Raw genomic sequence first — 26,956 nt, 5'->3', positions numbered from 1 at the left:
CTAACATTACTCTTTTACTTACCATTATCAATCTGACACATCAACAGGTGTGAAAAGTTTTGTCCAATTTTTTGTCTATAAACATTCTAAAAAAATAAATATATGTGGTTCACATTAATTAATAGTAATTTTGCATCTAAAACAAGATAATCAATTTTTTCCTTAGAACCCTAAATGCATCAAGTTACCCCCATACTATGGGAATTCAATCTATGATGTTGAGCATCTTCTTAGTTTGTTCTATATGAACATATACCCTTTACTCTGGGGAATGGAACATAATTCATAATCCAAATAACTCAATGTGTGCCATACTGTCATGTATGTTATTTATCTCTTTTAGATTTTACAATGTGTCGATTTTTTTATTGTTAGATTGTCATTGTATCATAAATTTCACACTACTAAGGTCTAATGCTAATTGTGACCCATTTCATTATCTTGTTTTTTTTCTCCTAAGTTGGGTTATCTTCAGTTGGGGAACGTAAGAAAGGACACATTTAATGCTTGTGATTCGGTTATTTTTAATAGGGCAATATAATAATTTTCCTTCTAATAGTTTAGACTTTGGAAGAATATTGTGTGTTTTTATGTATTTGGAATTTGCATTCTTCTTACCCTTATTTTATTTTTTTTAAGGATTAATTTCCATTCAAATCATTTTGGAAAGCTCTCATATCAATCTATCAACTAAGGAAGATCTTTAGTGCAGGAGTACTAATGTCTTATATTTTATAGGCATTAGGAGTTTTGTACATTTCCTATCAGAACCAAGTACAATTTTTTTTTTCTTGTTAGTGTAAATTTCACTTTTAAACCCTATAGTTTTGGGGCAGTCCAAATAAAAACCCTATAATGTCAAACATACCAAGTTAAAACTTAAATTTTTAAACATAAAAATTTCACTTTTAAATCCTATAGTCAATGGTCCCAATAACATTTTAAGATTATTTTTAATTATCTATGGAAAGAGTAGTTGTTGAAGTTGAAACCAAAACAAAGGAGAACATAAATTGAATCAAGTCAAACGGACTTTACTTAGCTCCTAATGGCTCCAAAAGTGGCTTTGGAAGCATCTTGTATGTATATGTGTGTGTATATATATTCAATAAATTAATTTGTAAAAAGCCTAATAAATTTACATATAGATGGAATTATAATTATTTTATTTATTTATTTTCTAGGGTATGTATTTGTAGAAAGAAAAATATGTTTACGAGGAAACAATATTTTTTTTGTTTATGTTTATGTTATTGCTGGTTTTATTTAATGTTATCTTTAGGAAAAAGTTCTAGATGTTATACGAGTCCACATCTTCTGTCTCACTTTCTCTGCTCCACTCTATGCTCCACAAATCAAAACTTTTCATGTGTCCCCCAATTTAATTAGATTTTAACTTTATGTTATTTATTTATTTATATACCCAAAAAAATAAAAATAAAAACCCAAAACGTCCCCTACTACCACCAATCCTCCACCACCACCAACAACCTTCGCTGGCATCAACTACACCGCTAATCACCGCCATCCACCACCACCAAACCCACACAAACCACACCACCTAATTCAACAAACCCAAACATTTCTCTTAACTCTCCGTTAACTCCTCTCTTCTATGACTCATTGTTTCCTCCAAATTTGCATATTTATGAACCATACCAAGCCAAAAATAATTCACTGATTTGGATTAAAAGTCAGAAACCATGCGTGCTGTGGTAATTTAAAATATAAGAATGAAAAAAGAAAAATAGTCAGTGCCATAAAGATTGAAGAGGAAGCAAAAGAAACGTAAAAATTGAAGAGAACTTTTTGATTTGAGCCTTTGGTCTCCTCTGCCATGGGTGGCCGTTGATGTCGTTGACGATCCATTCATAGTGGTACAGGCGAAGGTTGCTGGCAGTGGCTGGCGAGGGTGGAGGTGGAGGACCGGTGGTGGTGGTTGGGATTGTTTGAGGTTTTTTTTTTTTTTTTTTTTTTTTTAAATTTATTTTAGGAAACTAAGTAAGAAAAGGCTGAAAATTATATTTGAATTTAATAGGTGTGTATGTGGCAAATTTTTATTGATGGAGTAGAGGGTGGAGTAAGAAAAATAGGACAGTAGATTTGGACTCATGTTATACACCTATAATATTTTTAGTTTTTTTTTTGAATTATACAAAGAAAGAACAGTAGTTGTTGAATTTAAAACCGAAACAAGGGAAAACATAATTTTTTGAATCATATAAGGAAAGAACATAAGTTGTTAAATTTAAAACCAAAACAATGAAAAATATAATTTAATTAACTCAAATGGACTTCAGCCTCTAATGGATCTAAAGCTCGCTGCAGAGGTTGGCCAGCTACAAAGTGAAATATTAGAACTAAACCAACTGAAGGGTGGGCCAAGAACTAAATATAAAATACTAAAATTAAACAAACTTTAGAACATAACGCCTTAAAAGGAAAAAAGAGGGAATCTGTGATGTGCATAGTATTATTAATACAACTATTCAGCTGCTTCTTAATCCATTTTAATAATGCATTTAAAATATCCCAAAAATCCCCTAAAAGTTAATCCTATATGTATGTATGTATATAAAGTCCAATAAATTTAAATATTGATAGAATTATTTTTGGAGTAATTACACTTGTAAGGACCCAAAGAATAGCTCAAGCCCACTTAGAATAGTGGCACCCAGTACTATAAGCTCAATATAATAAATTTGTAAGAGAGCGGGAATTTCCAAGTCAATTGCAATGCTAAGTAAATCACAAAGTTGAGGATAAAAGGACAAAAGTAATTAATATGAACGAATGAAGCAGTGATTTAGTGTAAAGTCTTCCTTGGGTAGGTCTGAGGATGGATTGTTCATTAATAGTCAAAATTGAGTTCTTATAGTAAGATCTTAAGTTCTCTTTCTCTCAATTCATAAAATGTCCATCCCTTCTTCTAGGGGTTCCTTTCCTTATATAGTCTTTTTTGTTGCATCTCAACCCTCCACCTGTATGTCTAAGGGGAATCATTGGGATGCTTGTCCCATCAAGACCCTTTTGGAGGAGGTAAAGAGAGCTGTGAGCTGTGAAATCACTGTTCAGGTGTCTTTTCCTCATAAATGCGGCCAGCTTAGTTGGTGCAAAGCATTGAATGTGGAAGTAATGGCTACCTTCCCAGATATTTCCCTTTTTCGTTGCTTGCATGACTCTAGTGCCCTCCATCGTGCTTTACTTTCTGGAGTAGGAAACTGAGTAAGGTACTCCCAAGGTGCATTTGCTTCTCGGGTTCCTCGGACGATGGTCTTGCTTGCCTCCTTTCCTCAGACCTCTTATTCTAAGTTTAATCTGAACCTGAGTGGTCTTAACGTCTTCCCTCTTCGGTCTTAACCCACATGTCAAACTTGGGTTGACGCATGAATGGACCTTTCATCATCCTCAAGCAAGGCCCATGGGCCTTAGAATGTCCTTAGATTACTTGCTCCCACAACACTCTCTTCCCTTCAAGTTTGAAGAAATTAACACTCAATTTTATTTATATTAGTAACAAAATATTTTAAATTTTCATAAGAATTTTTTTACAAAAGTTTAAGCATGGTTAGTAAAAAATATAATTGGTAAATTTAAAATAAAAATGCAATATTTATCAAGTATCAAAACACCTGCAATGACAAATCTCTCCATAATCCATTAAAAAAAGAAAAGAAAAAGCAGAAGTCATACTTGAAATTTTATAAACTTTAAAACAAAGAATTTTAGTTTTTAAATGGAGGATAATTTTGGAGACATGGCCTTAAGCAAAGGATGAGTTAGTACACAACATTTTTAATATTAATTTAACAAAATTTGATCAAACGGATGTGAAAAGGGGAAGTGTTTTTTCTTTTCAAGTTTGGGGTGGAGTGTCATCTCCCCAAACTCAAGGAAATGGAGTAAAATTACCCCTATTTTTAATTATGTATGTTTTTAAATATTTTTCCCTTCAATTTTGGGATGGAATGTCATTTCTCCAAACTTCAATGTTGCAAGGATTAAAAAAATATTTACTTCAATGCTTTAGTAAAAATCAAACTAAATTATATATTGAATAATTGAATAGGCTACATGTAAGTAATGTCTTCAAAATTATAGTATTTAATGTACCAAAGAAAAAGATAACAAATGCATCATATAATGCTGACATGAAACTTTTGAGTATAGAGCATTTCATTTCCCCCTTCAAAGAGCATGCAACATAATAGACGTTCACAGACTACAGAGACGCACATAATATATTAATGACTAAAAACTCAATGTGAACGACTAGTGCTTCAGTTGAAGATCTGGAGCTGATAAAGGCTCTTGCCTCTTGCAGGTACTAATCGAACAAAATTTAGGTGGCAGTATGAGAATAGTCCGACACCTTGAGAGCAGTAGCCTGAATATCTTGCTTGACCTTGAAGACAGTGGATCAGTAATTGTTCTCTTGTCAAAATTCCTATCTAGGGCGACCCCTGCTGTATCTTGGTGGATTAGTCTTGGCAACATCAACAACTATCATCCAGCCATTAATAATCTGCAAGAACCAAGAACAAAATGGAGAGATTACCCTTTCTCTTACTCAAAGAGTTATATTTGTTTTATCTACAATTATGAACCAAAGCTTAAGGAAAACAAAACTGCATTTGAACATTAAGCACAATGTTAGGACATATGTGATTCACTTGTTATGAGCATATGTCAGTATTTTATGTAATTGACTAATCCTTTGACAAAACGCAATTTACTTGTATTTGGGTAGATTTAGGATGTGTTTAATATTTCAAAAAACATGTTGTTCAAGTCTAGTATTAAAACCATGAAAATTGGACTAAAAAACAAGTGAAGAAAGTTGTTCATTAAAGCTGGACAAAAAGCTCGATACCTACGGACAAATAGCTCGACAGCTTCTCGACAAATAGCTATCTATCGAGGTTTAATAAGGCTCGACAGATACTATCTATCAAGGTTACAGGAATTCAGAATTTCAAATCTGATTTTCGGCCTATGCTGACATGTATATGTAGGGTTTCTTTTCTCACAACCCTAGACATATATAAGGCTTATTTTAGAAGCCGTCACATAAGAAAATATAAGGAGAACATATGTAAAAGGTGATCGATGTCTTATTCTCTCTAAAAAAAGCTACTACGTCTTTGCACCTTAGGGTTTTGTAACTAAGTGCTTCTTAATTTTCATTGTTAATGAAGTGAAGAACTTTGCAGCCAACATTTTTCTTCCTCAAGTTGGTGAGTGAGTCACGTACTGGGATTTGTGTAAAGGAGTTAGTCACATATTGGAATCCGTGCAACAAAAAGGTTGGTGTTCATATATTGAAGAGTTCAGAGGTTCTAAAGCGGTAGAAGGTTTTTGCTGTGGGTTCATCTACGGAGATTGTAGAGTTTAGGGACAAAGGTTTTGTACTAGATCTGAAACTTCTTTTTACTATAGTGAATTTCTTTTCGGGAAGGTTTCCTCCTAGGTTTTTTTACTGTGAAACTAGTTTGTTTCATTGGTTTTCCTGGGTTATCATATATTGCCTTATTTATTTTTTCCGCTACATGATTTTGACATGATATTGATGTTTGTTTGTTTTAATAAGCTTATTCACATAAATCTAATTAACAACTTGGGTTTAAAACTTATTAATTCTATTGACTAGGATCTAAATTTCCCAACACACAAGAAAAATACAAGGAAGATTCGTAATGGAAGAAAACTTACCTTGCCATTCATCTCTTTGAGTGCTGCACTAGCAGCCTCCTCCGTAGTGTACTCTATAAATGCATAACCTTTGGACCTTTTGGAAATTTTGTCCATTATAATTTTAACTGTTGAGGAAGCAGTGCATCAGCACGGGTATAACCTTACTAATGAAACACGTCATTTATGAGCATGGAAATGCAAACATACCTTCAACAAGCTCACCAAAGCCTTCAAATGCAGCACGTAAGGTTTTCTCAGATGTGTAAAATGACAGCCCTGTTTTTAAATCAAGATTGTAAATCACTGTCATTTGTGAATAAAAAAAGAGGGAGTAATAAAGTTGCTGGACCAGAAAACTTTTGGATTTCAGAATGGAAAGTACAAGTAATACATTATGATCTCATAAGAGGACACCATGGCAAGGTCCAGGGAATCTCCAAAGACTAAATAGAACCAAATGTTAATCAGGTAAAACTCAAAAAAGCATAATTAGACAACCATTATAGTAGAACAAGCATGCACATTTCATAAATAAGAATCTTGAATTATTTCTTAAAAGTGGTCTTCGAAAATATGAAATTTACAAGCAAAGAATTCAAACTCAGTCTTGCAACATACCTGTAACGAATAGTTTCTTTGTTTTTATAGGGGTTGTTTGACTTGCTTCTGAAGGATCTGGCAGATCTGTGGAACTCTGTAGATTATTACCTGAAAATACAGCTTGTTTACTCTACAATGGAAAGAATTGTTGCAATGGTAAACTAAAGATATAATCTGAAAGACATTGAAATGATTCATTGGGAATTGGCCTCTTATTAAAAACAAATCAAGATTAATAATTTCAGTAGTTTATTCTAACCCCATATAACAACAATAGTAATCCAGTTATTAAATCATCATTTGCATATTTTCCACTGAGAAAACATTGAAGAGTAAGCCTTATCCAAAAAAAAATTGAACAGTAAGACTTATAAAAAAAAAAAAACTTGAAGAGTAATGACATATTCCACTTCACATTAGAAGATTTTCTCTCCATAATAATAAAACATGCTTAAGCTAACTAACAGAAGCATGATAAAAACATAAATAAACAAGTACTCTAGCACTTGGTAAACATGGCATCAATCAATCGCTCTATTGAGGAAGGTTTCAGAATTTTACTCTAATAGTTAACAGAAAATGTCTATTCTGCAAGCAGTCAAGTTCTATCAAATACTCGACCAATCCTCTAACCAGCTGTTTACACTAGGTGATAAAATGTCATTAAAATCCTAAACTGAAAAATTTAATGGTTTCTATAGGACTAGTTCCTTAACAAAAAATATAACCTAATGTGCTTGGTATGTTCACCTCACTGGTGAATGTATCAGAACAGGTGAAAACACTGATTTTAGCCAGGCAGCAAGTAATGTCACAAGGTTGGCTGCAAGTTTTGCATGTTTGATACCGAAATAGATTAGATAGATTAAATTTATTTTACCAAATTTTGCCGTGGTTTTATCAAATAATAATGAAGAATAGTTCCTTGGACTCGGGAGACAACGTAGAAAATAGATTGGTTATCATTCCTATTAGTCTTTTCAATGAGTTAGGAGAGGTGTTGGCTATTTATGTAGGTTTTGTATTCGATAAAGGAATCTCAGAATAATTCTGACTCAAATGTCTCCCCACCCCCTCACTCTTATTTTAGGAGGCTGGCCAGCCTCAAAGTAGATTGTTTCGCCTACTGTTCATATAGCACTTGATAGAACCGGAGTCCATCACACTGTATGAGGTTTTTTTTAGAAATTCCAAAATATTCAAAATTTGTATAAATGAAAACAAAAAAAAATGATGTTTGACGGGTTATACTATAAAATTTCTTAATCATGTAATGAAAAATATTATATTAAATGGGACTGCTTCGAGTGTGATATCACCTAAATACCTACCCTCAAGCATTGTCCACCGATAAAGATCAGTATATTATCACAAAGCACAAAATACAGGCTTTCAATAAATTATATATTTTTGCTTTTGTTGGGGTGGCTGATATCAGTCACTCCTTCATACAGACCTTAACTAGCACCAAATATACCTCGCATTAACCATTGAAGATTTCTGTCTCACACAACCAAATCATCTTGACAGTCTCACTTACATCATCTGATCATCATTAACCAAGTTGGACTAGCCAGTAACCCATCTTGGCTAAGGCATGTTTCAGAGCAATTGGATTAAGAATTAAAAAATCTATTGTTAGTTCTTATGCTATTTAAAGAGAGTGTTGGAATTATGGTTAAGTGATTAAATTCACCATTTCCTAATAGTTTAAGCTTTTGGGAGAATCGGTAATTTAACAGAGAGGTTGGGCCTTAGTACAATAGCAAGTGCGTTCCACCCAAAGTGACAAGTTGCAGATTTGAGTCTAGGAATCAGGCATTCCATAATAAAATTGGGTGTAAAGCACTAAGATTGCCTACCAATCACCTCTCCCAAATCCCACAAAAGAGGAGTTTTTGGCACTAGGTACAACAATTTTATTATGTTATTGTAATATCTTCACCAATTTCAGCATTGCATACCTCCTCCTCATTTGCTTGAGCAACCAGCAACAGAGTTTCTTAAAACTTCATGGCCGTACCCAGTGCACAAAACTCCCACTTTTACAGAGTCTAGGAGAGGCTGCACAAAGCTCCCACTGTTGCGTAGTCTAGGAGAGGTCATGGTAGGTAGGCAGCCTTACCCCCCCCCTTTTCTTAAAACTTCATGCATGTTGTAAAATATATTCCAAAACCACCTTTTATACATGAACTTCAATTTAAAGATGAGCCTTAATCAATACACAAGAACCAGACCTGAAGCCATTTTCTGACATAAACTAGTTGTTATCAAATTTAATAGCAAGTATTTGAGAAATGCACCACCATACATGTCACTATAACGTTAAACATCACTTTTTGGGGTCTATGGAATATAATTTATTTTTCCCATGGCTTTCCAAAATAATTTTCCAAGAACAGAGAGTAAGCAATTTACTTTCCTCAGCAGCATTTGAATCTTCTACCCATTTAAAGTTATCACCTGCACCTAAACTCCAACCAGTTGGATGAATTCCACTTAAGAATATAATAAGTTGGACCCTACCTTTTTCAGTCTCACCCCTCACATAGATACATTGGGAATCTCTCTTTCTCAATGCATCTGATTCATTTCTCCTCGCTCAAGACTTCCAGCAACTTTGCACAACAGATTTTGTGACGAGATTGGCTATACTTACCTCTTTCTTACCCCAGCATCAGATACCTTCCTAATCTGCTCATTTTGTTAAACCTTCTGTAAGCCATATGGTTAAAGTTTCATGGGTATACTTCTCATGGCTATAGTTAATACTTCATATATTGTACAATTCTACTAACTACTACATGACTCAGTATAATTGACATAATATTTCCCTTTGAATGTCCAATTCCATCAGCAACATTCTCATTGAGCTTGACAATAAAATATGATCAGGAATTACTTCCTTGAGCTTTCCCTTGTGCTAAAGCTCACTTAGCAACTTTCACAGTCAGTATCAAACGCTGTCCACTTTTATAAGTCATTAATTGACATTGTGTGCTTTCTGTTGCAAAGGCATGCTCTGCCACAAACTCTAGAATCACAACTGCTATACAGTACAAAGTGTTCCCAAGCCCAATGCATGATTCTAACCAAGGAAAAGACTCATCTCTGCCACAAAGAACTGCAGCCACTATAAAGCCTATTTTTCTACTCAATACAAAGTCTTCCACTTTCGAGGAAAAGACACATGGCTGCTACTGGACTATAGAACTTTCCTTTAGCTGCTTCAAAGACTGGCCATCTACAATGACATAGAATTTACCCCTCCACTAAAATCCAGCTCAAATTAATAAAACGTCTAAAGTTAATTGCTTTATTTACATAACTAAATTACTTGAGAGATCATCTCATACAGTGAAATCACATAAACATATTGGTTGATTAAGTATTAGAATCTCTAAAACATGTATTTGTTATGACACCGACACAAATATACTAGCATAAGTTACATGGTGCTGCTGCTATATACTTTTTTGACACACAGGCCTTTCAAATAGAAATTATTAAAAGAAGAAAAGAAAGAAAGAAACAGTCAAAGTTAATAATTTGCAATATATCTCTGAGATCAAGATATTACTGAATACGATGCTTGAAGAGAAGCGAAGTTGCAAGGTAGAAAAGATGTGGAGCATGTTTTATCTGATCAAACATTAAAAAAACACACAAAGATATTATTTGAAAAACGTACAAACCTCCATAATCCTTATTCTCTGACTCAAAATTCTTATCTAGCTGAACAGATAATACACCTGGTACACCTACACCATATGGAAGCATTTGTCTTCAAGCTGCAAAATACATATCACAACCGTGCAAAGAGAAACCCAATGCAAATACTAACCAGCTAGTTCCCGTGCACATTCATCATCAAGTTCACAACAGAATCCAAAGTTGGACTGCCAAGAAACATGATAAATACACATTTGTGCGTCTTTCTCACTACAAAAAGTATTATTCCACTTTCAGGGTGAAGAGAAATAAAGCAATCAAAGGAAGAATATTGCATTGATGCACTGTTAGAGACGTTACAATAAAATGGAACAGAAACATAATAACAAGCTCAAATGTTATTTACTTACTTCCCCAAAACCTTGGTCAGTATTTGAGCATAATAATCAACCATTTGAGCCTTTGTAACAACTCCAATCCCTGGTTTGTCCATTCGAGCAAGCCCGTGTTTGGTACTCCCCATGGGAAACAACAGATTACTTCCAATTTGTGAGCTTGACAGATAACTGGATTGAATACTTGAAAAACTATAATCCTTTTTCACAGAACTATAATCTGGGTCAGGCCTAACTGATAAAACGCCGGGTAATCCTAAAACATATTCATTACACATCAATATTAATGAAACTACGAAAGTAACTCTCACAATTTTAGTTTCTCCACAAACATGAAAGCAAAGTATGGTACAGAATTGAAGTACATCAGATGACTCAGACTTTTTCTGCTATAGAAACTTACCGGCAAGTTCACGGGAGGTTTCTTCATCAATGTCACAGCAAAAGCCGAAGTGGGTATCCCAAGAAGCATCATATATACACATCTGAGCATCCTTCTCACTGTTATTCAAAAAATCACAACCAAAGCAGGATTTCAGACCAAAAGCTAAGAAACATTTGCAACATGACAAAAAAAGAATATTTTGAAATATACCCACCTGCCTAAAACTCTTTCCAATGTCTTAACATAGAATTCAATAACTTGTGGTTTGGAATTGACCCCTTGTGGAGGAGCCTCCATGAGCACCATCCAATGGTGGTTGTCACTACTGGGAGTGGAAGTTAATGCTGGTGGTGTTGTCGTTGAAGTGGCACTTGCTTTATTAGAGAAACATAGACAAGAAGAAGAAAAAGAAGAAAGATGAAGGTGGTTGTTTTTCTTTGGAGAAATGGAGAATTTGAGGTTTATTGTTGGAGTTTGGAGATGGGTTTTGAGAGGTTTGAGTGGAAATATTTGTGTTGTAGAGATTATGGTTGAGGAAGAGAGAGCTTGTTCCATGGCTGCTTTTTTAAGGTTTCATGGCAAACTATAAGCTCTCTCAAAGTCTCAAATATGCCAATCTGCTATCAGTTTATCTCATCTGTTTGTGTTGTGTTTCTGATATTTTTTGGGCGCTTAGAAATTAGAATAGTGTCCGTGAAAGACTGAAAGGGCAAACAGGTTACGGGCGGGTTGGTGTTTGGGTCGATTCAATTTCGGGTTCAAACAATTTTTTTTTTTTTTTTTTTGGGTTTTTGATTTTCTAAATTTGTAAAAAATTTTAAACGTGAATCAGAATCAAACTAATTTTAACTTAATTGAGATTTGAGCATATTAAACCATAATATTTGAATGTTAAATTTGAAAACCATAGCCATTCCATGACATTATAACCCAAATTTCTACTTACATCATTTTTTTTTTTTTGGTTAATAATTTTGATAGTTGGTAGAGAGATGCTTTAAACTTTTGATGTCTTTTTTTTTTTTTTTTTTTTTTTTTTTTATAAGAAATACTGAACTTGTATTCAAGTGTTAAGAAATAGTTGCTACATCAATATCCTGAGCACAGGCCCGCTCAATATGGCTCGGGCAGGATTCTACCCAAGCAACATAACTAACTAGTGACTTAGAATATTGTGCTAACATGTGGGCAGGGACATTTCCCTGCCTTTTTGTATGGGAGAAACAACATGACCTGAACCAACGTGATTGCTGGAGGATGCTATCCACGATGAACAGGATCGAAGAGCTTGGTGTTGCTAAACCTTGGACAGCATTGAAGACAGCCAGCGCATCACACTCAACCACCACATCTCGGATGTCTAAGTCAAGTGCGAAGCGCATGCCAACCTCCATTGCTTTGGCTTCCGTCTCAAGGGCGCCAAAGTGAGCCACCATGGGGCTGCTTAGAGCAACAATCACATTCCCATTGCTATCACGGATCATCACGCCCAACCCCACCTTCCTCTGGTTCGCAAACACAGCCCCATCAGAGTTTACCTTGTACTGTCCCAGTGGTGGAGGCGCCCAGTGAACTAGTTCGGGGTTCACTACAGCTGGCTTCCATGGACCCTCATTGGCCATCTGGAACTCGTCCATTAAGCCAAGGGAGGTTTTCAAATTGACCCTACCAGGTTTACCCTTTCCATCGGTACGGATGACATTTCTCTCTTTCCAGATACCCTAGCACACTGAGATAAACCGTTCAGCCAGGCCGGGATGCACTTCCTCATCTTGTAGAAGCTTTTCCATAATATCCAAAAAACACTAGTTGGGTTCAATATCAAAAGGAAGAGAGAGCTTACTCGTGTTCCACACATCCTTGGCATGAGCACAAAACCAGAGAATATGGAGAACGTTTTTCATCAGGTTCCCGCATAGAGCACAGCCACCTTCCACTTCAATGTGCCTCTACTGTAGCACCTCTTTGGAAGCCAGTATGTTTTTAGTTGCCTTCCAAGCAAAATGCTTGACTTTTTGAGGAAGGTTCATTCTCCACAGCCCCTTCCATACGTTCTTCCTCGCCGAGGGGTTCGAGCAATCTGCTTTGCCGCCACCCCTGTTCACCTCATATGCTAGCCTATATGCGCTTTTCGCCGTAAATTTTCCACTTGGTGATTCTGCCCATATCAATTTGTACTTGGGCCGATGCAAACTTAGAGGGATGCTTAAAATAGCATCTACATCCTCCTTTGTGAAACAGCCTCGGATCTGCTCAGCTTTCCACTCCATGGATGCTCTGTTTATGAGGTCGCAAACTAGAGCAACATTTGGGCAAGCATCTTCACATGTGACCACACTGTAGGAAGACGGCTTAGGAATCCATTTGTCACACCACACCCGTACACTCTCCCCCGAGCCTATTTGCCACCTCGTTCCCCTTTTCACCACCCCTTGGGCCGCCATAATGCTTCGCCAAGCATAGGAGGGGTGGCGGCCTAAATCTGCCTCCAAGAAGAAACAGTGGGAAAAATACTTCGCCTTAAACACTCGGGCAAACAAGGAAGTAGAGTTGGTTTGTAACCTCCATCCTTGCTTTGCCAAAAGCGCCAAATTGAACATCCTCAAGTCCCTGAACCCCATGCCGCCCATTTCCTGTGGCATGCACAGCTTATCCCAGCTAGCTTTTTCTCATCTTTAACCTGACCCCACCATAACTGCCGAACCAAGGAAGTGAGTTCATCACATAATTTCTTCGGCAAGAGAAAACATGACATGGAGTAAGATGGTACTGCTTGTGCAATCGCTTTGATCAGAATTTCCTTACCAGCAGTTGTCAAGAGTTTTTCCTTCCAACCCGACACTTTGTTTGCGACCCTTTGTTTTAAATTGGTAAAAGTATTGCTCTTTGACCGGCCCACCAAGGATGGCAACCCGAGGTAGGATTCATGAGGCCGAATCTCAATTGCACCGAACATTGCCTTGATTGACTCCTTTAACTCATCAGCTGTGTTAGGACTGAAAAATAAGGAGGTTTTCGACTAATTTAACTTTTGTCCTGATGACTGTTCGTAGACCTGAAGCATCCTCTATATTTCAGCACATTCCTCCAACGAGGCCCTCCCAAAAATGAGACTATCATCTGCGAAGAAGAGGTGAGACATGCTAGGTCCCCCACCCAAAGCAGCCACTCCTCTTAGCCTCTGCCGTTGAACTGAACTGTGGATTAGAGCAGATAGACCTTCTGCACAGATGATAAAGAGATATGGAGAGAGTGGGTCGCCTTGTCGAAGTCCACGCGACGGACGTATTTCTCTGCAAGGCTTGCCATTAATTTTCACTGCATAAGAGACTGACGACATCCACCTCATGACTATTTGCACCCAATGCCCATGAAAGCCTAGTTTTAACATTATTTGCTTTAAGCACTCCCATTCTACCCGGTCGTAGGCTTTACTCATGTCTAATTTCAACGCCATTTCCCCACTTTTGGCTTTTCTTCGTTTGCCAATATGATTCATCACTTCATGTGCCACTAAAATATTATCAGTGATTAACCTCTCTGTCACAAACGCACTTTGGTTTTCACATACAACTTCCTGCAGCACTACCTTCATTCTATTTGCCATCACTTTTGAAGCAAATTTATAAGCCACGTTGCACAAGCTTATTGGTCGGTAATCCGTGACCCTTACCGGAACTTTCGTTTTTGGGATAAGCACAATATGTGTCTTATGGAACTTGGGCGGGGCCATGCCATGGTTAAGAAAGTTTAAGGTATTACATATAACAGTCTCTCTAACAGTAGGCCAGAAGTGTTGATAAAATAAAGGGGGCATACCATCCAGGTCCGGGGCCGTCGTGGGGTGTATCTGCTTTAAGGCTTTCTCAACTTCCATTGTCTAGAATTCCCTGATCAGTGAGGCATTCATCCTATCCAATACCTTTGGCTGAATTGCATCAATAAGCTCCCCCTCAATCCGAGGGTTGGAGGAGGTAAAGAGGCCAGCAAAATACTGTACAAATTCATGACCAATCTGCTCCTCATCTTCTATCCACACATTATTGGAGTCCAGCACCCTAGCTATAGTGTTACGCTGCATGCGGTTGGATGCTTTGGTGTGGAAAAAAGTCGTATTCTTGTCCCCTGCTTTCAACCAACTATTCCTTGACCTCTGAAGCCACATATCTTCCTCAATGGCAAGAGCTTTGTTTAACTCTAATCTAACCTCATGAATGTCATTCAAAGCCGCACCTCCCATGTTCAAATTCTCCAGAATTTGGAGCTTCTGTTGCAGAGCAGTGACTCTTCTACCTACGTGGCCAAAAATATTTTTGTTCCACGACATTAGAGCGGATTGGCATTCTTCCAGGCAGCTAGCAATTGGCCATTGAGAGCCCCTGTTTTCACCTCTTGCCCTCACTTCTTGAACCACCTCACTACACGCCTCATCTTTGAACCACATGGCTTTGAACCGAAATAGTTTTGATCTCCTGGATTTCTGTCGAAGGGGGTTGGCTGCCTTTAGGAGTAGAATACTATGGTCAGATGTAGAGGAAGCAATATGAAGTAATTTGGAACGTGGGAACATCCTAACCCAATTGGTGAAGACCAGTGCATGGTCTAGTCTTTCTTGTATCCACCCGTGGTTGCCTAACCTCCGCCGCCAAGTGAAAGCCGAGCCCTTGTACCCCAAGTCCCTGAGGTTGCATCTATTTATTGCATCTTCGAATTGTTTCATCTGACCCTCAGGTCTAGTATTACCACCCTCCTTTTCACTTGCGAACATGAGTTCATTATAATCCCCCATACACACCCAAGGTAAGTCACTGCGACTACTGAGTCTTGAAAGCAAAGTCCAAGATTCATTGCACCTACTAGTTTTGGGGTGCTCATAAAAACCGGTAAACCTCCATTTCCTTGCACCCTGATTCTCCGAAATGATAACATCTATATGGTTGGGAGAGTAAGTTTGCACCTCCACAGTTGTAGAACACCTCCATAGGAGAGCAAGCCCACCCCCTTGATGAATACAAGGCACCACAAGCCCCTGTTTTCTGTCCAACTTCCTTTGTACCCATTTCATCTCAGTAACATCATACTTAGTCTCCATTAAGAAGACTAAAGTGGGATCTTCCTCCTTCACTACTTTGTGTAGTGCTTTAACTGTGAGGGGGTTCCCATGACATCCCCTTCTACCTTTTTCCTCTTCACATTCTCCACCAAACCTGAAATATCTTTCAAGGGAGAGCGAGTTCTACGCTTACCACTCTTTACATTTTGTTCTACCTCCATCATGGTACCCGTCCCCAAGTCATCACTTTTCACCCTCACTATCCCTCTACGTAAAACATTTTCTTTTCTTTGCATGGCTGGTCCTACTCGGCCTTTCCTTAAGTTTATTTGGCTAGACTTTTTCAGTTTAGGCTTTGTAGGGCTAGCCAGTGAGGTTGGGCCCATAATAAAAGGAGGGAGAGTTGTAAAGTTTACCTGGGCTTTATTGGCTGGCCCATTATGTGGCTGTGACCCAGGTGTTGACATCATATTGCTTTTTGACATTTCCTGGGGCCCATCATGCCTAGCATCATCTTCCACCTTCATCTGCGTATGGGTTGCCTGAACATTTGTTTGAATCACCTCGGTCATACCCGTGCTTTGCACTGCTTTATGGTGATTTGTTGTGTCAGGCATATCCCCAAAAATCGCTGCGTCAATCTCCTTTAGTTGCTCCTCGAACTAACTACCTCGCTGCTCATGAGGGATTTGCGAGATTTTCACCTCGGTAGTTGCGACCACAACCCCCACGTTAGCTTTACCTTTTTCATTGTCCTTTACCGCCATCGTTTGGGGATCGGTTCCCTTCATAGGACTTTGCGAATGCCGGTCTGATCCCGTGACAGCCTGAATATGGAGGTCTGGGTTCTTTTGTACCTCCTTATCGCTGTCTCGAGATGGTGCCAAGACCAGTTGAGGTTTTTGAAGTCTTTCTTGCGTTGCTCTCAGCCATGGCCCATATGGCTTGTCCTCTGCATTCATCCGTTCAGTACGTCGAAGCCCCACCAAGCAATCATTTTCATTGTGGGTCACCATACCACAAAGGTAGAAAAATATTGGCATTCGCTCATACTTGAAATCAACCCAAAACTGACTTGATTCTCCCAATCGAACCTTCCGGCCTCTACACAGCGGATTTGAAATGTCTATCATTACCCTTATGCGCATGAAACTTCCAAGGCAGAAGCCTGTTTCATTTGTGTCTACACTTTCCACCGCCCCAATGGTGGACCCTATGTTGTACCCCACCTCCTTGGTTTGGAATGTGGTTGGGATGCCGTGGATTTGGATCCATAGTGCCATCCTGTCAAACTTGATCTTGCTAACTGCCTCTCTTGTTTTCAGCTTGTGCAGAGCAAGGAGGTATTTATCAAAGGACCAAAGACCTTGAAGTCAGACTTTATCTGCATCATCCTCATTTTGGAAAAGAAAGAGAGCCTTATTATCTCCTAAGTCACTAACCTCGAAGCTTTGGTTTGTTTCCAGATTGATCTTTAGAACTCACGCCACCGACTCCAGGTTCACATGCCATTTCGTGAAGAACTTCCCGGCCAACACTCTGTTACTTTCTGTCATTGGAGCATCTATAATAACCTCTGCTCCCTCCCGATAGCTATAAACTCGCATATCTATTCAAGATATCACCCATGACTTTCTTACCATGGAATGTAAACCAAACGTTTCTACTGTGTTGATGAGAGAACTGTTCATATAGAAGCGAAAAAGTTTCACCTCTGGGACTCCTGGGAGAACCTAGAGAGAAAAAAACACTTGAAGACGTCAATTGAAATACAACTACAAGATTTTTGGAAAATTTCTTCATACGTAAGTGATAAGTCTTGATCTTGGGAGTATTTAAGATCATACAAACATTTTCTTGCAACAATTTAAACTCTAAACTATATATTTTTCCCTTATAATTTGGAGTTAGTTTTGAATCAATATGATTTTTCTAAATCTTTTCATATCAATTAATCTCTAACAAGTTACTGCTAATTAAAAGTAACAAATTCACAAAAACTGTAATTAAAACTTACTTGACATCAAAATCCTTTGATAATTTCATGTGAATTGCATATTGTATTCTCATAAAAATACTTTAGAACGACATTAAAATTCTAATAGACGATACAATTTAATAGAAGTGCTATTATTTTGTGAACTAGATTGTACTAACATTCCACTTGATATTTACATGACAGTTTCTGAATGGACAAATTTGTATAAATTTTAAAATTTAAGTTTTTAATTGAAACTTTTTAAAATCTAGAATTTAATTCATAAATATTTGTATCTAGGAATGTGTTTTTAGGGATGCCAAATATAACATCACCACCTATAAAAGCTATTACAAAACACTTGGGAAAAACAACAACGAACTATATCACTTGGAGGTAAAGCTTCAATGTCATCCTCAGCAGCTCAAGGGTGTATAAAGTTTAAGAGAAGTTTCTGAAAGACAAACACATTGGAAGCTTGTTTGCTCTAATACAATTACAACATTACTATATGCAAGGGACCCCAAATATTTATATCAGCTCGAGACAAACAGTCAACTCTCACTTAGCAATGGTGATTCAATGTCATCCTCTGAATTATTGCTTGAAGGTGCCCCAGGTTCAAGCAGGAAAGCAAAACATAAAGAAATCATCTGAGGAGATTAAGATTCAGAGTTAGTTAAGAGAGAGAGAGAGAGAGAGAGAGAGAGAGAGAGAGAGAGAGAGAGAGAGAAGGGGGGGTATGTGCTTACCATGCATATAGATGCGCATATAATACTGAAACCTTTGCAGTTGAAAGGAGCACTACTAGATAAGAACCATGCTGAAACAACAATTTAACTTGTTAGCAATACATATGAATTGATTCTAACACTCAACTAAATAAAAGATGAGTTAGTCCACTCACAAGTCAATGGACTCATTACAAGTGGTGATAACAAACTTGATAATGATTCCACACCAGCCACAAATCCTTGTGCTTTTCCCTGCACAAACAATTGAGCATGCATGTCAATGGAGTGACCACAATTCAAGTTCTTTGTAATTTATTTAGCTCAAGAAGTAACTCAACACAGAGCAAGTTGTTTTGATAAGGGAGAACCCCATATCTACTTTCTTTTTTTTTTTTTTTTTTTTTTTTTTTTTTTTTTTTTTTTTTTTTTTTTTTTTTTTTTTTTTCGTTTAGCGTACTCCTGAAATTCTCTATCAGTCAAGTGAATGCAGCAATTTCATTTGATATCCATAGATAAACAATCGAAAGAGAAAAATAATTGGACCAATTTGCCAAGAAAGCCGCCACTTTAAACTCAAAACTCACTACTATGTCATGCTGATCTGATTTGTACTAAACACATGATGATGAATCTACCTGATTTTTCCCAACTGAGTTCAAAGTTCAATCTAAAGAAGTAGAAAACATCCAGGTCTAGATGAGTAGTGTGACATATGAGATGATAGCATTAGCTTTCCTCAAACAACGTTATCTAATTTAGCAGCCTCACTCTACATATGACAATACCGAGAATATAGAAACTAGGTCTTTCTTTATATTGGTAGTAAGAGCAGAAGATTTTTTTTTTTTTTTTTTTTTTTTTTTTTTTTTTTTTTTTTTTTTTTTTTTTACGTGGAAATCATAATTTTCTAGAAAGAATATCAAGAACTATGGAATGCAGAACTGTAGGTAATGGGATCATAGGTATTTTTCAAACCTGATCGTTTGAGCTCGATGCTCTTGAAATAATGGCATAAGTCTGCATGTAATTTGACGGGAAAAATTGAAAGACCATTAGAATTAAAGGTGAACTGAATAACCACATTGAATATTATTTTATGAAAGAATTGATGATTCCAATACTTACAGCAGGTCTTACAAGGACAACTACCACTTTAAATGTGGCAGCCATGAATGGTACCTGCATTGTGGCAATGTTACATTGTTACTGACTGAGAAATGTATCCACAGTTGAAAAAAATAAAAAGAACTAGGAAAATTTTAGTTTTTACTTTCACAAAGTCTTGATTAGCACATGATTGATTTTATAACTCCTAAAGGAGGAATAGAAACTATAAAATTCAAAATAGCCTAAAGAAAAATCAAATAAATAAAAGATTCTGCTCAAGTGTTTCTGTGTCAGAAAATTTTCCTTTAGAATAGAGTTAAATAAAACATTCATCAAGTGTGTACATACCCATGGCGCCCATGCAAGGCCATTGAATAATGCCTGCACAGCAAAAAGAACCATTAGTTTTTCTTTTCTTTTGTAATTTGTGCTGGGGGTATTAAAAGTAAAAAACAAGCGACTTACATAAGCTATTGATGCAAGTATTCCTATGCACAATATCACCTTCTCTCCAACCAATGGATTTATTAGTGGAAGCACCAACATCTGGAAGCAAACCACAAACCGAACATATTATAGGAAGAGAATTTCTTAAGGATTTTAAATTTTTCATAAAGGAAAACAACATCCTTAACATGAACATCATACGGATTATTTTGGACAAGAGAGAATTCATGTATGCCAGTAGTATGACAGTGCTCTTATCTTATTATAAGCTATTAGGAATCAAGTATTAAAAGGCACAGTACTCTCAATTCCAGAACTCATTAAATAAACTTCTTAATTATAAAAATTTTCAAATATGAAAAATATTGTGCTCATTAAGAGGGGAAACAATAAAACCGCAAAACAACCCTAAGAATTGTTTCATTTTTATAACCACGATGCCTTAGCATTGTTTTCTATCTAGAAGACAAATTAACAACCATTACAACACCAACTGGAAGAATTCTTATTTTGATAACTTTAAAGCAACCAAGCAGAGGATTTAGAGAAAAACTGTGGCATATGCCTAGCAAATAACAAAATAACATGCTAGCTGATATTGATATGCTACCTTGACTGATGGCTAAAGAATAATTCACATCTTCAGTATAAGGGAATATCAATCTCTTAAGTAAATAAAAGGAAACTTTTGCTCTATAATACACTTCACCTGTGAAATAATTGAACCAAATCCCACGAGCATCAGAATTTCTGAGAACTCATTTTTGTCAAAACCAAAAACTGCCTTCAGATAGTACTGCACAGGTAGTAGCATAACCATCAAGTCATTGAATCAAAAAGAAAACATTGTTTCATGAACTATCATTACTCAACATCATGGATTGGTTAAATTGCAATTATCTTATGAGCAGATAAATCTAGCACTATCTTATCCTAATCTATTGATTAATAAGAAAGCCATTGGCTTTGTAGTCCCTAGCAAGGCTGAAGCATAAAACCTTTTCTTTTTCTGCACGGGTTTCAGCGCAAAAGTTCTCACATTACTCTGGTGGGTTCAGGACATATGCTTGTGACAACTGTTAAGCAACCAAGTCACGACTCCTCTGATTCAAACTCCCCTGAATAAAGCTCTCTAGTGTCTCCTGCTTCATGTCTTAAGTCTCTACCAATTTCTCTTTCTCCTAGTCCTTCCACATTCTATTTCTATAAGTTCTATGATATATTTCCTTTAAAACTGGACATCTTTAGCTCTATATTATAATCAAAATGATTTTTATCTATTTTTGGAGTCAGCACATTGCAAAAAAATCCTACTCCTACAAGTTACATTTACAGGGCATTTTCCCTTTCTCCCTTTTCTTTGATTTTTCAACCCCAAATCACACAAGGTGCCAATTACTGATTTATAATGACAATCGGGTTTTGGCCAAATTTAGATTGGTGGCAACAATAAGCCTCACAAAAGCTTTTTGTTGCATACAAGTTTTTTTTTTCAAAATAATTGCTTTAAAGATTCTGACCGAAACTACACTGGAATGGCTGAATGAATATGTCATTCGTCAAAAAAAAAAAAAAAAAATTATATATAGTTTTGAAATATCTGATGTTGTATGATGGTACTAAGAGGAAATTGCAGCATGCAACCATCTATTTGCTTGTTAAAATGACAAACTAATAGGAAACATACCATTAAGACAAAGTTGATGCCAGACTTTCCCAACTCAAAGAAGAAAGAAACCAGAGATATGCCCCTTAATGTAGGACTGCAAAAGAAAAACGAAGCGCTTCTAGCCAGACGGAAAATTTATAATGTTTTGCAGCTAAAAAGGTTTGGTTGAAAAGACTGCCTAAGAGATTTTAGATATGGTATTTACGTAATGCAAGATGAGAATATTTTAAGCTGTCTCGATCATAGACAAAATTACCTGCTCATAACTATTGTAGCAGCATCTTTCATTGATTTGTATCGTTTCTGGATAATTTTGATTGGCGTAGTCAAGCAAGCTGAATCTTGGTCCCTCTTTGGAGCCAGCTTAACCGTCTCAACCAGAAAGAGTTGCATATAAACTGGACAAAAGATCAAGAGAGCTATTGAAACCTGAAACAAAAGGCTGAAATGGTAAAATGAATTGACAAGAGGAAAATTTGACAGAATTAAGGCTGTGTGGCTAATGCTGAATTTAAAGCAGCAACATACAGGAAAAATGTACTTTTCTGGGAGAAAAAGTGCCAGAAGATTTCCCAAGACATGCGAAGCAGCACAAAGGCCTGTTATCCAACTAAAAGCTGCTGCCCTCTTATTCTCTTCAACAACATCCGCCTGCAAAAGATGGGAAAATGAGACCCCTCAATATTCCCTATTTATGATTATCAATCACTGAGGAATAACTCTTACCGTATAAGCAATAGCAATGCAGAAAATACTCCCTTGACTTAGAATAAAAGATATTATACGAAGCACATAGTAAGCACATACAAATCCTGTAGACTGATTCCAGGCAAGTATAGCTGAAAAAAGAATACAGAAAAATAAAATTTGTAAATTCACTTGATGATCTTGACAATATCATTAATGTACTGCTAATAGCATCGTACAGAGAAAGCATTAATGTCATTCACAATTTTGAAAGGTAATCATGTATAGTTTTTTTTTTTTTTTTTTTTTTTTTTTTTTTTTTTTTTTTTTTTTTTTTTTTTTTTTTTTTTTTTTGAGAATAGGTAATTGAAATTTCCCTTTTTTTTTTCTTTTATATTTATTCTTTCGTCGAACTATAATTACATTTAACTCTTCTATGTCTCTCATCTTTCATACATCATGTAGGGTGCTTATCTTACTCTAGATCAGTTTCAGATGAATGACGTTGTCAGTACCCATTCATTCAATTAGAATCAACAGGAATTCAAATTTTTTCATGTGTTTGTCAGATATATAATCCACCAAAAACAAAAAAGATCACATTACCCTTCAATAATAAAAAAGTTCTTGGCCAGACTATCTGTCAGATTTGTTTAGCTTGAAGCCAAATTCATGCCTTAGAAATGGTTTCTTGGTTTGAATGCTTTAATCATCAATCTTTTGACATGCACATGATCTATGGTTTCCCATCCACTGTCTTCAATAGCATTTGTGACTTCTTTTTTTTTTTAGAGGAAAAGCATTTGTAACTTCAATAGTACTGAATCACATTAAATTTTAAAAAGAATTATAATTGAATTAAAAATAAATAAAAAATAAAAAAACAAACAAACAAACAAAATAACGAAACAGGAGGGACAAACACATAATATTAATGCCACACATATTAGGGGTTTCATATCCATATATAATTCTCATAGTTCAGAAGGAAATATATAGCAGCATTGTACATGTAACTTCACAGAATCATGAAAGTTGCTCAAACGAAATATACCAAATGGGAAAATGGAAGTGGATATAGTAAGAAGGAGCAGTGGTTTACGCCCATGTTCATCTGCAAGCTGACCTAAAAGTGGAAGCACCACCATCTTGAAAATTCCAACCAACTGCATGCATTTATAATATATATGTCACAACTTAATTTAAAGACAATTTCACCGGTTGTTTTTCCCAATCTTTTTCTACATCTCATGTTAACAAGAAATTGCTTTTTGAATCGCTCAATGCAATCATATGATTAAAATTAAATTGAGGAGCATAAGGTAAGACAAGTATCTTTTGAACAATGTTAGATACAAAATATTTTTCACAAAATTTCAGAATTGTTGAGTTATTAAGGTTTTTTTTTTTTGAAACCACTACTAGTACGACTTTATTATCTATTTTTGGAAAAATGACTCTTAAAGTGATGGTATAACAGCATGCGTCCTATAAGGTTAAGTTGAGCCGAGAACATTTTAAAGGACCATAAGTTGGTCATCTCAAGTGTCTTGATAAGTTTGCCGCTTGTCTATATATCAAAAGCCAAATTATAAAGACACATACTAATGTCAGATTGAGAGGGAAAGAGGAAAGCTAGAAGGTGAGCTCTAGCAAGTCTAGAGTGTATTTCTCCCCTAATGTCTCTGTTAATCTCAGATCCTCTCTCTGTGATGTCCTTGGCTTCCAATCTACCCCCAACTGTTAGGCAAATATCTTGGCTTCCCTCTGAAACATGTGGGTTCCTCTTCCCAGGACTATAGCTCTATTATTGAGAGAGTTCATGCTAAGTTGGCTGGCTGGAAAGCAAACTTGTTATCTTTTGCTGGCAGAGTTGTTCTTTCTCAAGCCACCATTTCTGCCATTCCTTCTTATATTAGTTCTTTTAGCCAAGCTGAGATGGAGACTTTTCCATGAAAAAGAGTCCCTTGAACCTTGCTCTGATAGATGGTCCGCAATAAAATAAAATAAAAAAGGGCAATACTATCTTTTCTAAATGCACCAGATGGCAAATTGGAAGTAACTCTTTCAGCTGAAATTATGGTATGACAAGTTGTGTCCTCTTGGTATTGTGAAAAACCTCATTGAAGGTCTTCTGACATTGATGAGGAAAAACTCATGGTTAAAGATGTACTCTCTAATGGGGTTTTGGAACCTCCGCTGCATCTCTCCTTTGTTATCTCTTCCTAGAACTTATCAACTCGTCAAGGCCATTCCCATCAGGTCTGTCTCTACTACTGATGATTCCATCATTTGGGAATCTTCTCCTTCTGGGGACTTTGATCCCAAAAATGCTTATCACTTGCCTCTGGTATTATTGCTGAACTCTGGGCCTTAAAAGAGATGGCGTTTTTATCTCTTTTGTTCACCCTCCTGCCTTTAATTGCATGGGATCTATGTATTTAGCTCCTATTTGGGATTTGTTTATTTTATTGAAATTGAAAATTTTTTGTTTAGTGTATTATAAATAAAGGTAAAAGTTAATTGAAATAGTATCGTCGTATTTATAAATAATAGAAAAAAAATGAATAGTAATATAAGTTGGCTTTTTAATTTGGAGCCAAATGCACTAAGGATCCTTTTGGAATCCATTTATTTTGTTGAAATTGAAAATTTTTTTCTAAAAATATTATAAATAAAGCTAAAAGTTAGTTAAAATAGTACAGTAAGGTTCATAAATAGTACCAAAACGTGTAGTAAAACTCATAAATAATAGCAAAAATAAACTAAATAGTAAAATAAATTGACAAAAATAATTCCACTTAATTACTTTGTAATTTCTTTTAGCTAATATATTATAAATAAATAAAGGTGGGGGACCCTGGTTACTTCTCTTTTTATATTTTGGTACAAAACTTGGTCACATTTATTAAGGTACTACCACAACTATAACTTTCTGTCTTGTATTTCATGAGTCACGACTCTACTAAATTAAAGATGAAGCAAACAACAATAATTACTCCCACTTTTGAGTTTTTTTTTTTTTTTTTTTTTTTTTTTTTTTTTTTTTTTACAAAAGATGAATATTCTAAAATACATTAAAATTCAAGAGGCCAATAACAAACCAAAAAAAAAAAAAATCATATCATGAATATGACATCTCTATGACCGGGGACCCACACCTTTAATTAAAAGATGTGAACATTGCATACAAGGAACAATTTAGTTACTGCTCTCAAAATCCACTCGGCCAATACATAATTTGCAATTTCGTTGCTCAAAATTAAAGATATTTCCAAATCCAAAATCATAAAAGTATTATTTTGCCAAAAGACTAGATGCTCTATTATTATTCCAAATAATAGAGCATCTAGTCTTATCATACCCTACATCCCCTCATAATTTTGGGAGTGCAGGTGATGAGAGGAGAGATCTCAATTACGTAACCTATAATTAATGAATGCTACTTACCCTTGTAAATATTTATTTAAAAAAAAAAAAATCTCTCTCTCATCAACATTTGTTTTCTCTTTCTACCATTTTGTAAATTTATTCTGCCCCTGAAGAAATTTTTTGACTCAACTACTACTGGCTGTAAGATATATAATACTATTATATTATTAATTAATTTACTTTAAGAAGCTTCTACTTTCTATATGTTGTGGAAATTGACAAATTGATATTTTTATTTTAGATCAACCTAATCCATTCATAAACGGATAATTGAATTTTTTATACAGAGTACGACATGTGGAATCATTTTGCATGTCTATATCAACGTATCCTACCAATACTCGTATATGTACATGTATCTGTGTCGGTGCTTCTTAATTGGTAAGAGACTTTACCAACTAAAATGGCTCATATTTACTCTATATTTTTCAGGAGCTAAATTCAACAAAGTCCAGTCGTCCACTCAAAAACATAAAAAACAAAGAAGAAGACAGAATTTGTTACCTACCGTCTGTTTAAAGCCATTAAGATAAATAGCTTGAGTACAAGTTGACTCTCCAGGACATAGAGCGTTGGTAATAACATCAACAAGAACAGAAACAGTCATTTCTTCAGCGATCCAATGGACACAGAGTGGTAGTAGCAAGTGAAACATCAGCTTCATTCCCTCCATGCCGCCACTACTACTACTGCTACTACTGTCTTGTCGTTTTGCTAGTAATTTGTCGAACAACATGGTCTAGTTGAAAATTTATTATAAGGAAGAAGTTATTTCGATGTGGGACTTGAATTGAGAGAGTGAAACTGAGATTTGACTGGTTGGTGTGGTGGCAATAATGTTGGGAAGTATTTATAAGGTGAAAAAACGGGAGATCTTGTGGTGATCGGAGGCTCTGCAGGAGAATGCACATGCTGGTTTGGGTTCTGCTTGTGGCATTGCCTTGTTTGCTTGTGGATGTTTGGTGATTATGATCTTGGCTTAGCCAAGCTGTCTCTCTACTTTGCTGACGCGACAACTTGTACGGGTTCTTGTCTAAATTAACTACAGAAATAATTTTTTATCAATGGGTGTCAAATAGTTGTCTATAAACTTTTTTTAATAA

At 36.0% G+C, this 26,956-nt stretch overlaps 5 protein-coding genes across 5 annotated transcripts; all 5 read right to left on the bottom strand.

Moving 5' to 3' along the window:
* Positions 1 to 4,022: 4,022 nt before the first annotated feature.
* LOC126722659 (organelle RRM domain-containing protein 1, chloroplastic-like) lies at positions 4,023 to 11,448 on the bottom strand. Its single transcript, XM_050425802.1, has 9 exons — positions 10,961 to 11,448; positions 10,765 to 10,862; positions 10,377 to 10,617; positions 10,139 to 10,236; positions 9,990 to 10,055; positions 6,313 to 6,402; positions 5,902 to 5,970; positions 5,713 to 5,819; positions 4,023 to 4,525 (listed from the first exon to the last, which is right to left on the bottom strand). Exons 1-9 carry the CDS (start codon positions 11,299 to 11,301, stop codon positions 4,448 to 4,450), a joined length of 1,188 nt encoding a protein of 395 aa, XP_050281759.1. The 5' UTR covers positions 11,302 to 11,448; the 3' UTR covers positions 4,023 to 4,447.
* Positions 11,449 to 11,816: 368 nt separating this feature from the next.
* LOC126722090 (uncharacterized) lies at positions 11,817 to 12,383 on the bottom strand. Its single transcript, XM_050425240.1, has one exon. The coding sequence runs from the start codon at positions 12,381 to 12,383 to the stop codon at positions 11,817 to 11,819; it is 567 nt and encodes a 188-aa protein (XP_050281197.1).
* Positions 12,384 to 14,626: 2,243 nt separating this feature from the next.
* LOC126722089 (uncharacterized) lies at positions 14,627 to 15,838 on the bottom strand. Its single transcript, XM_050425239.1, has one exon. The coding sequence runs from the start codon at positions 15,836 to 15,838 to the stop codon at positions 14,627 to 14,629; it is 1,212 nt and encodes a 403-aa protein (XP_050281196.1).
* A 623-nt stretch (positions 15,839 to 16,461) lies between these two features.
* Positions 16,462 to 17,082, bottom strand: LOC126722088 (uncharacterized). Its single transcript, XM_050425237.1, has one exon. The coding sequence runs from the start codon at positions 17,080 to 17,082 to the stop codon at positions 16,462 to 16,464; it is 621 nt and encodes a 206-aa protein (XP_050281194.1).
* A 1,056-nt stretch (positions 17,083 to 18,138) lies between these two features.
* LOC126722657 (uncharacterized) lies at positions 18,139 to 26,861 on the bottom strand. The gene is made up of 14 exons (XM_050425800.1): positions 26,362 to 26,861; positions 23,476 to 23,587; positions 22,461 to 22,573; positions 22,263 to 22,385; positions 21,991 to 22,163; positions 21,753 to 21,828; positions 20,775 to 20,861; positions 20,084 to 20,164; positions 19,967 to 19,999; positions 19,637 to 19,690; positions 19,487 to 19,528; positions 18,685 to 18,763; positions 18,530 to 18,600; positions 18,139 to 18,430 (listed from the first exon to the last, which is right to left on the bottom strand). Exons 1-14 carry the CDS (start codon positions 26,587 to 26,589, stop codon positions 18,332 to 18,334), a joined length of 1,371 nt encoding a protein of 456 aa, XP_050281757.1. The 5' UTR covers positions 26,590 to 26,861; the 3' UTR covers positions 18,139 to 18,331.
* Between the last annotated feature and the right edge of the window lie 95 nt (positions 26,862 to 26,956).

Source organism: Quercus robur, chromosome 4, assembly GCF_932294415.1.
Source record: "Quercus robur chromosome 4, dhQueRobu3.1, whole genome shotgun sequence".
Classification (NCBI taxonomy): domain Eukaryota; kingdom Viridiplantae; phylum Streptophyta; class Magnoliopsida; order Fagales; family Fagaceae; genus Quercus; species Quercus robur.
This window is presented reverse-complemented; position numbering and strand designations above follow the sequence as displayed.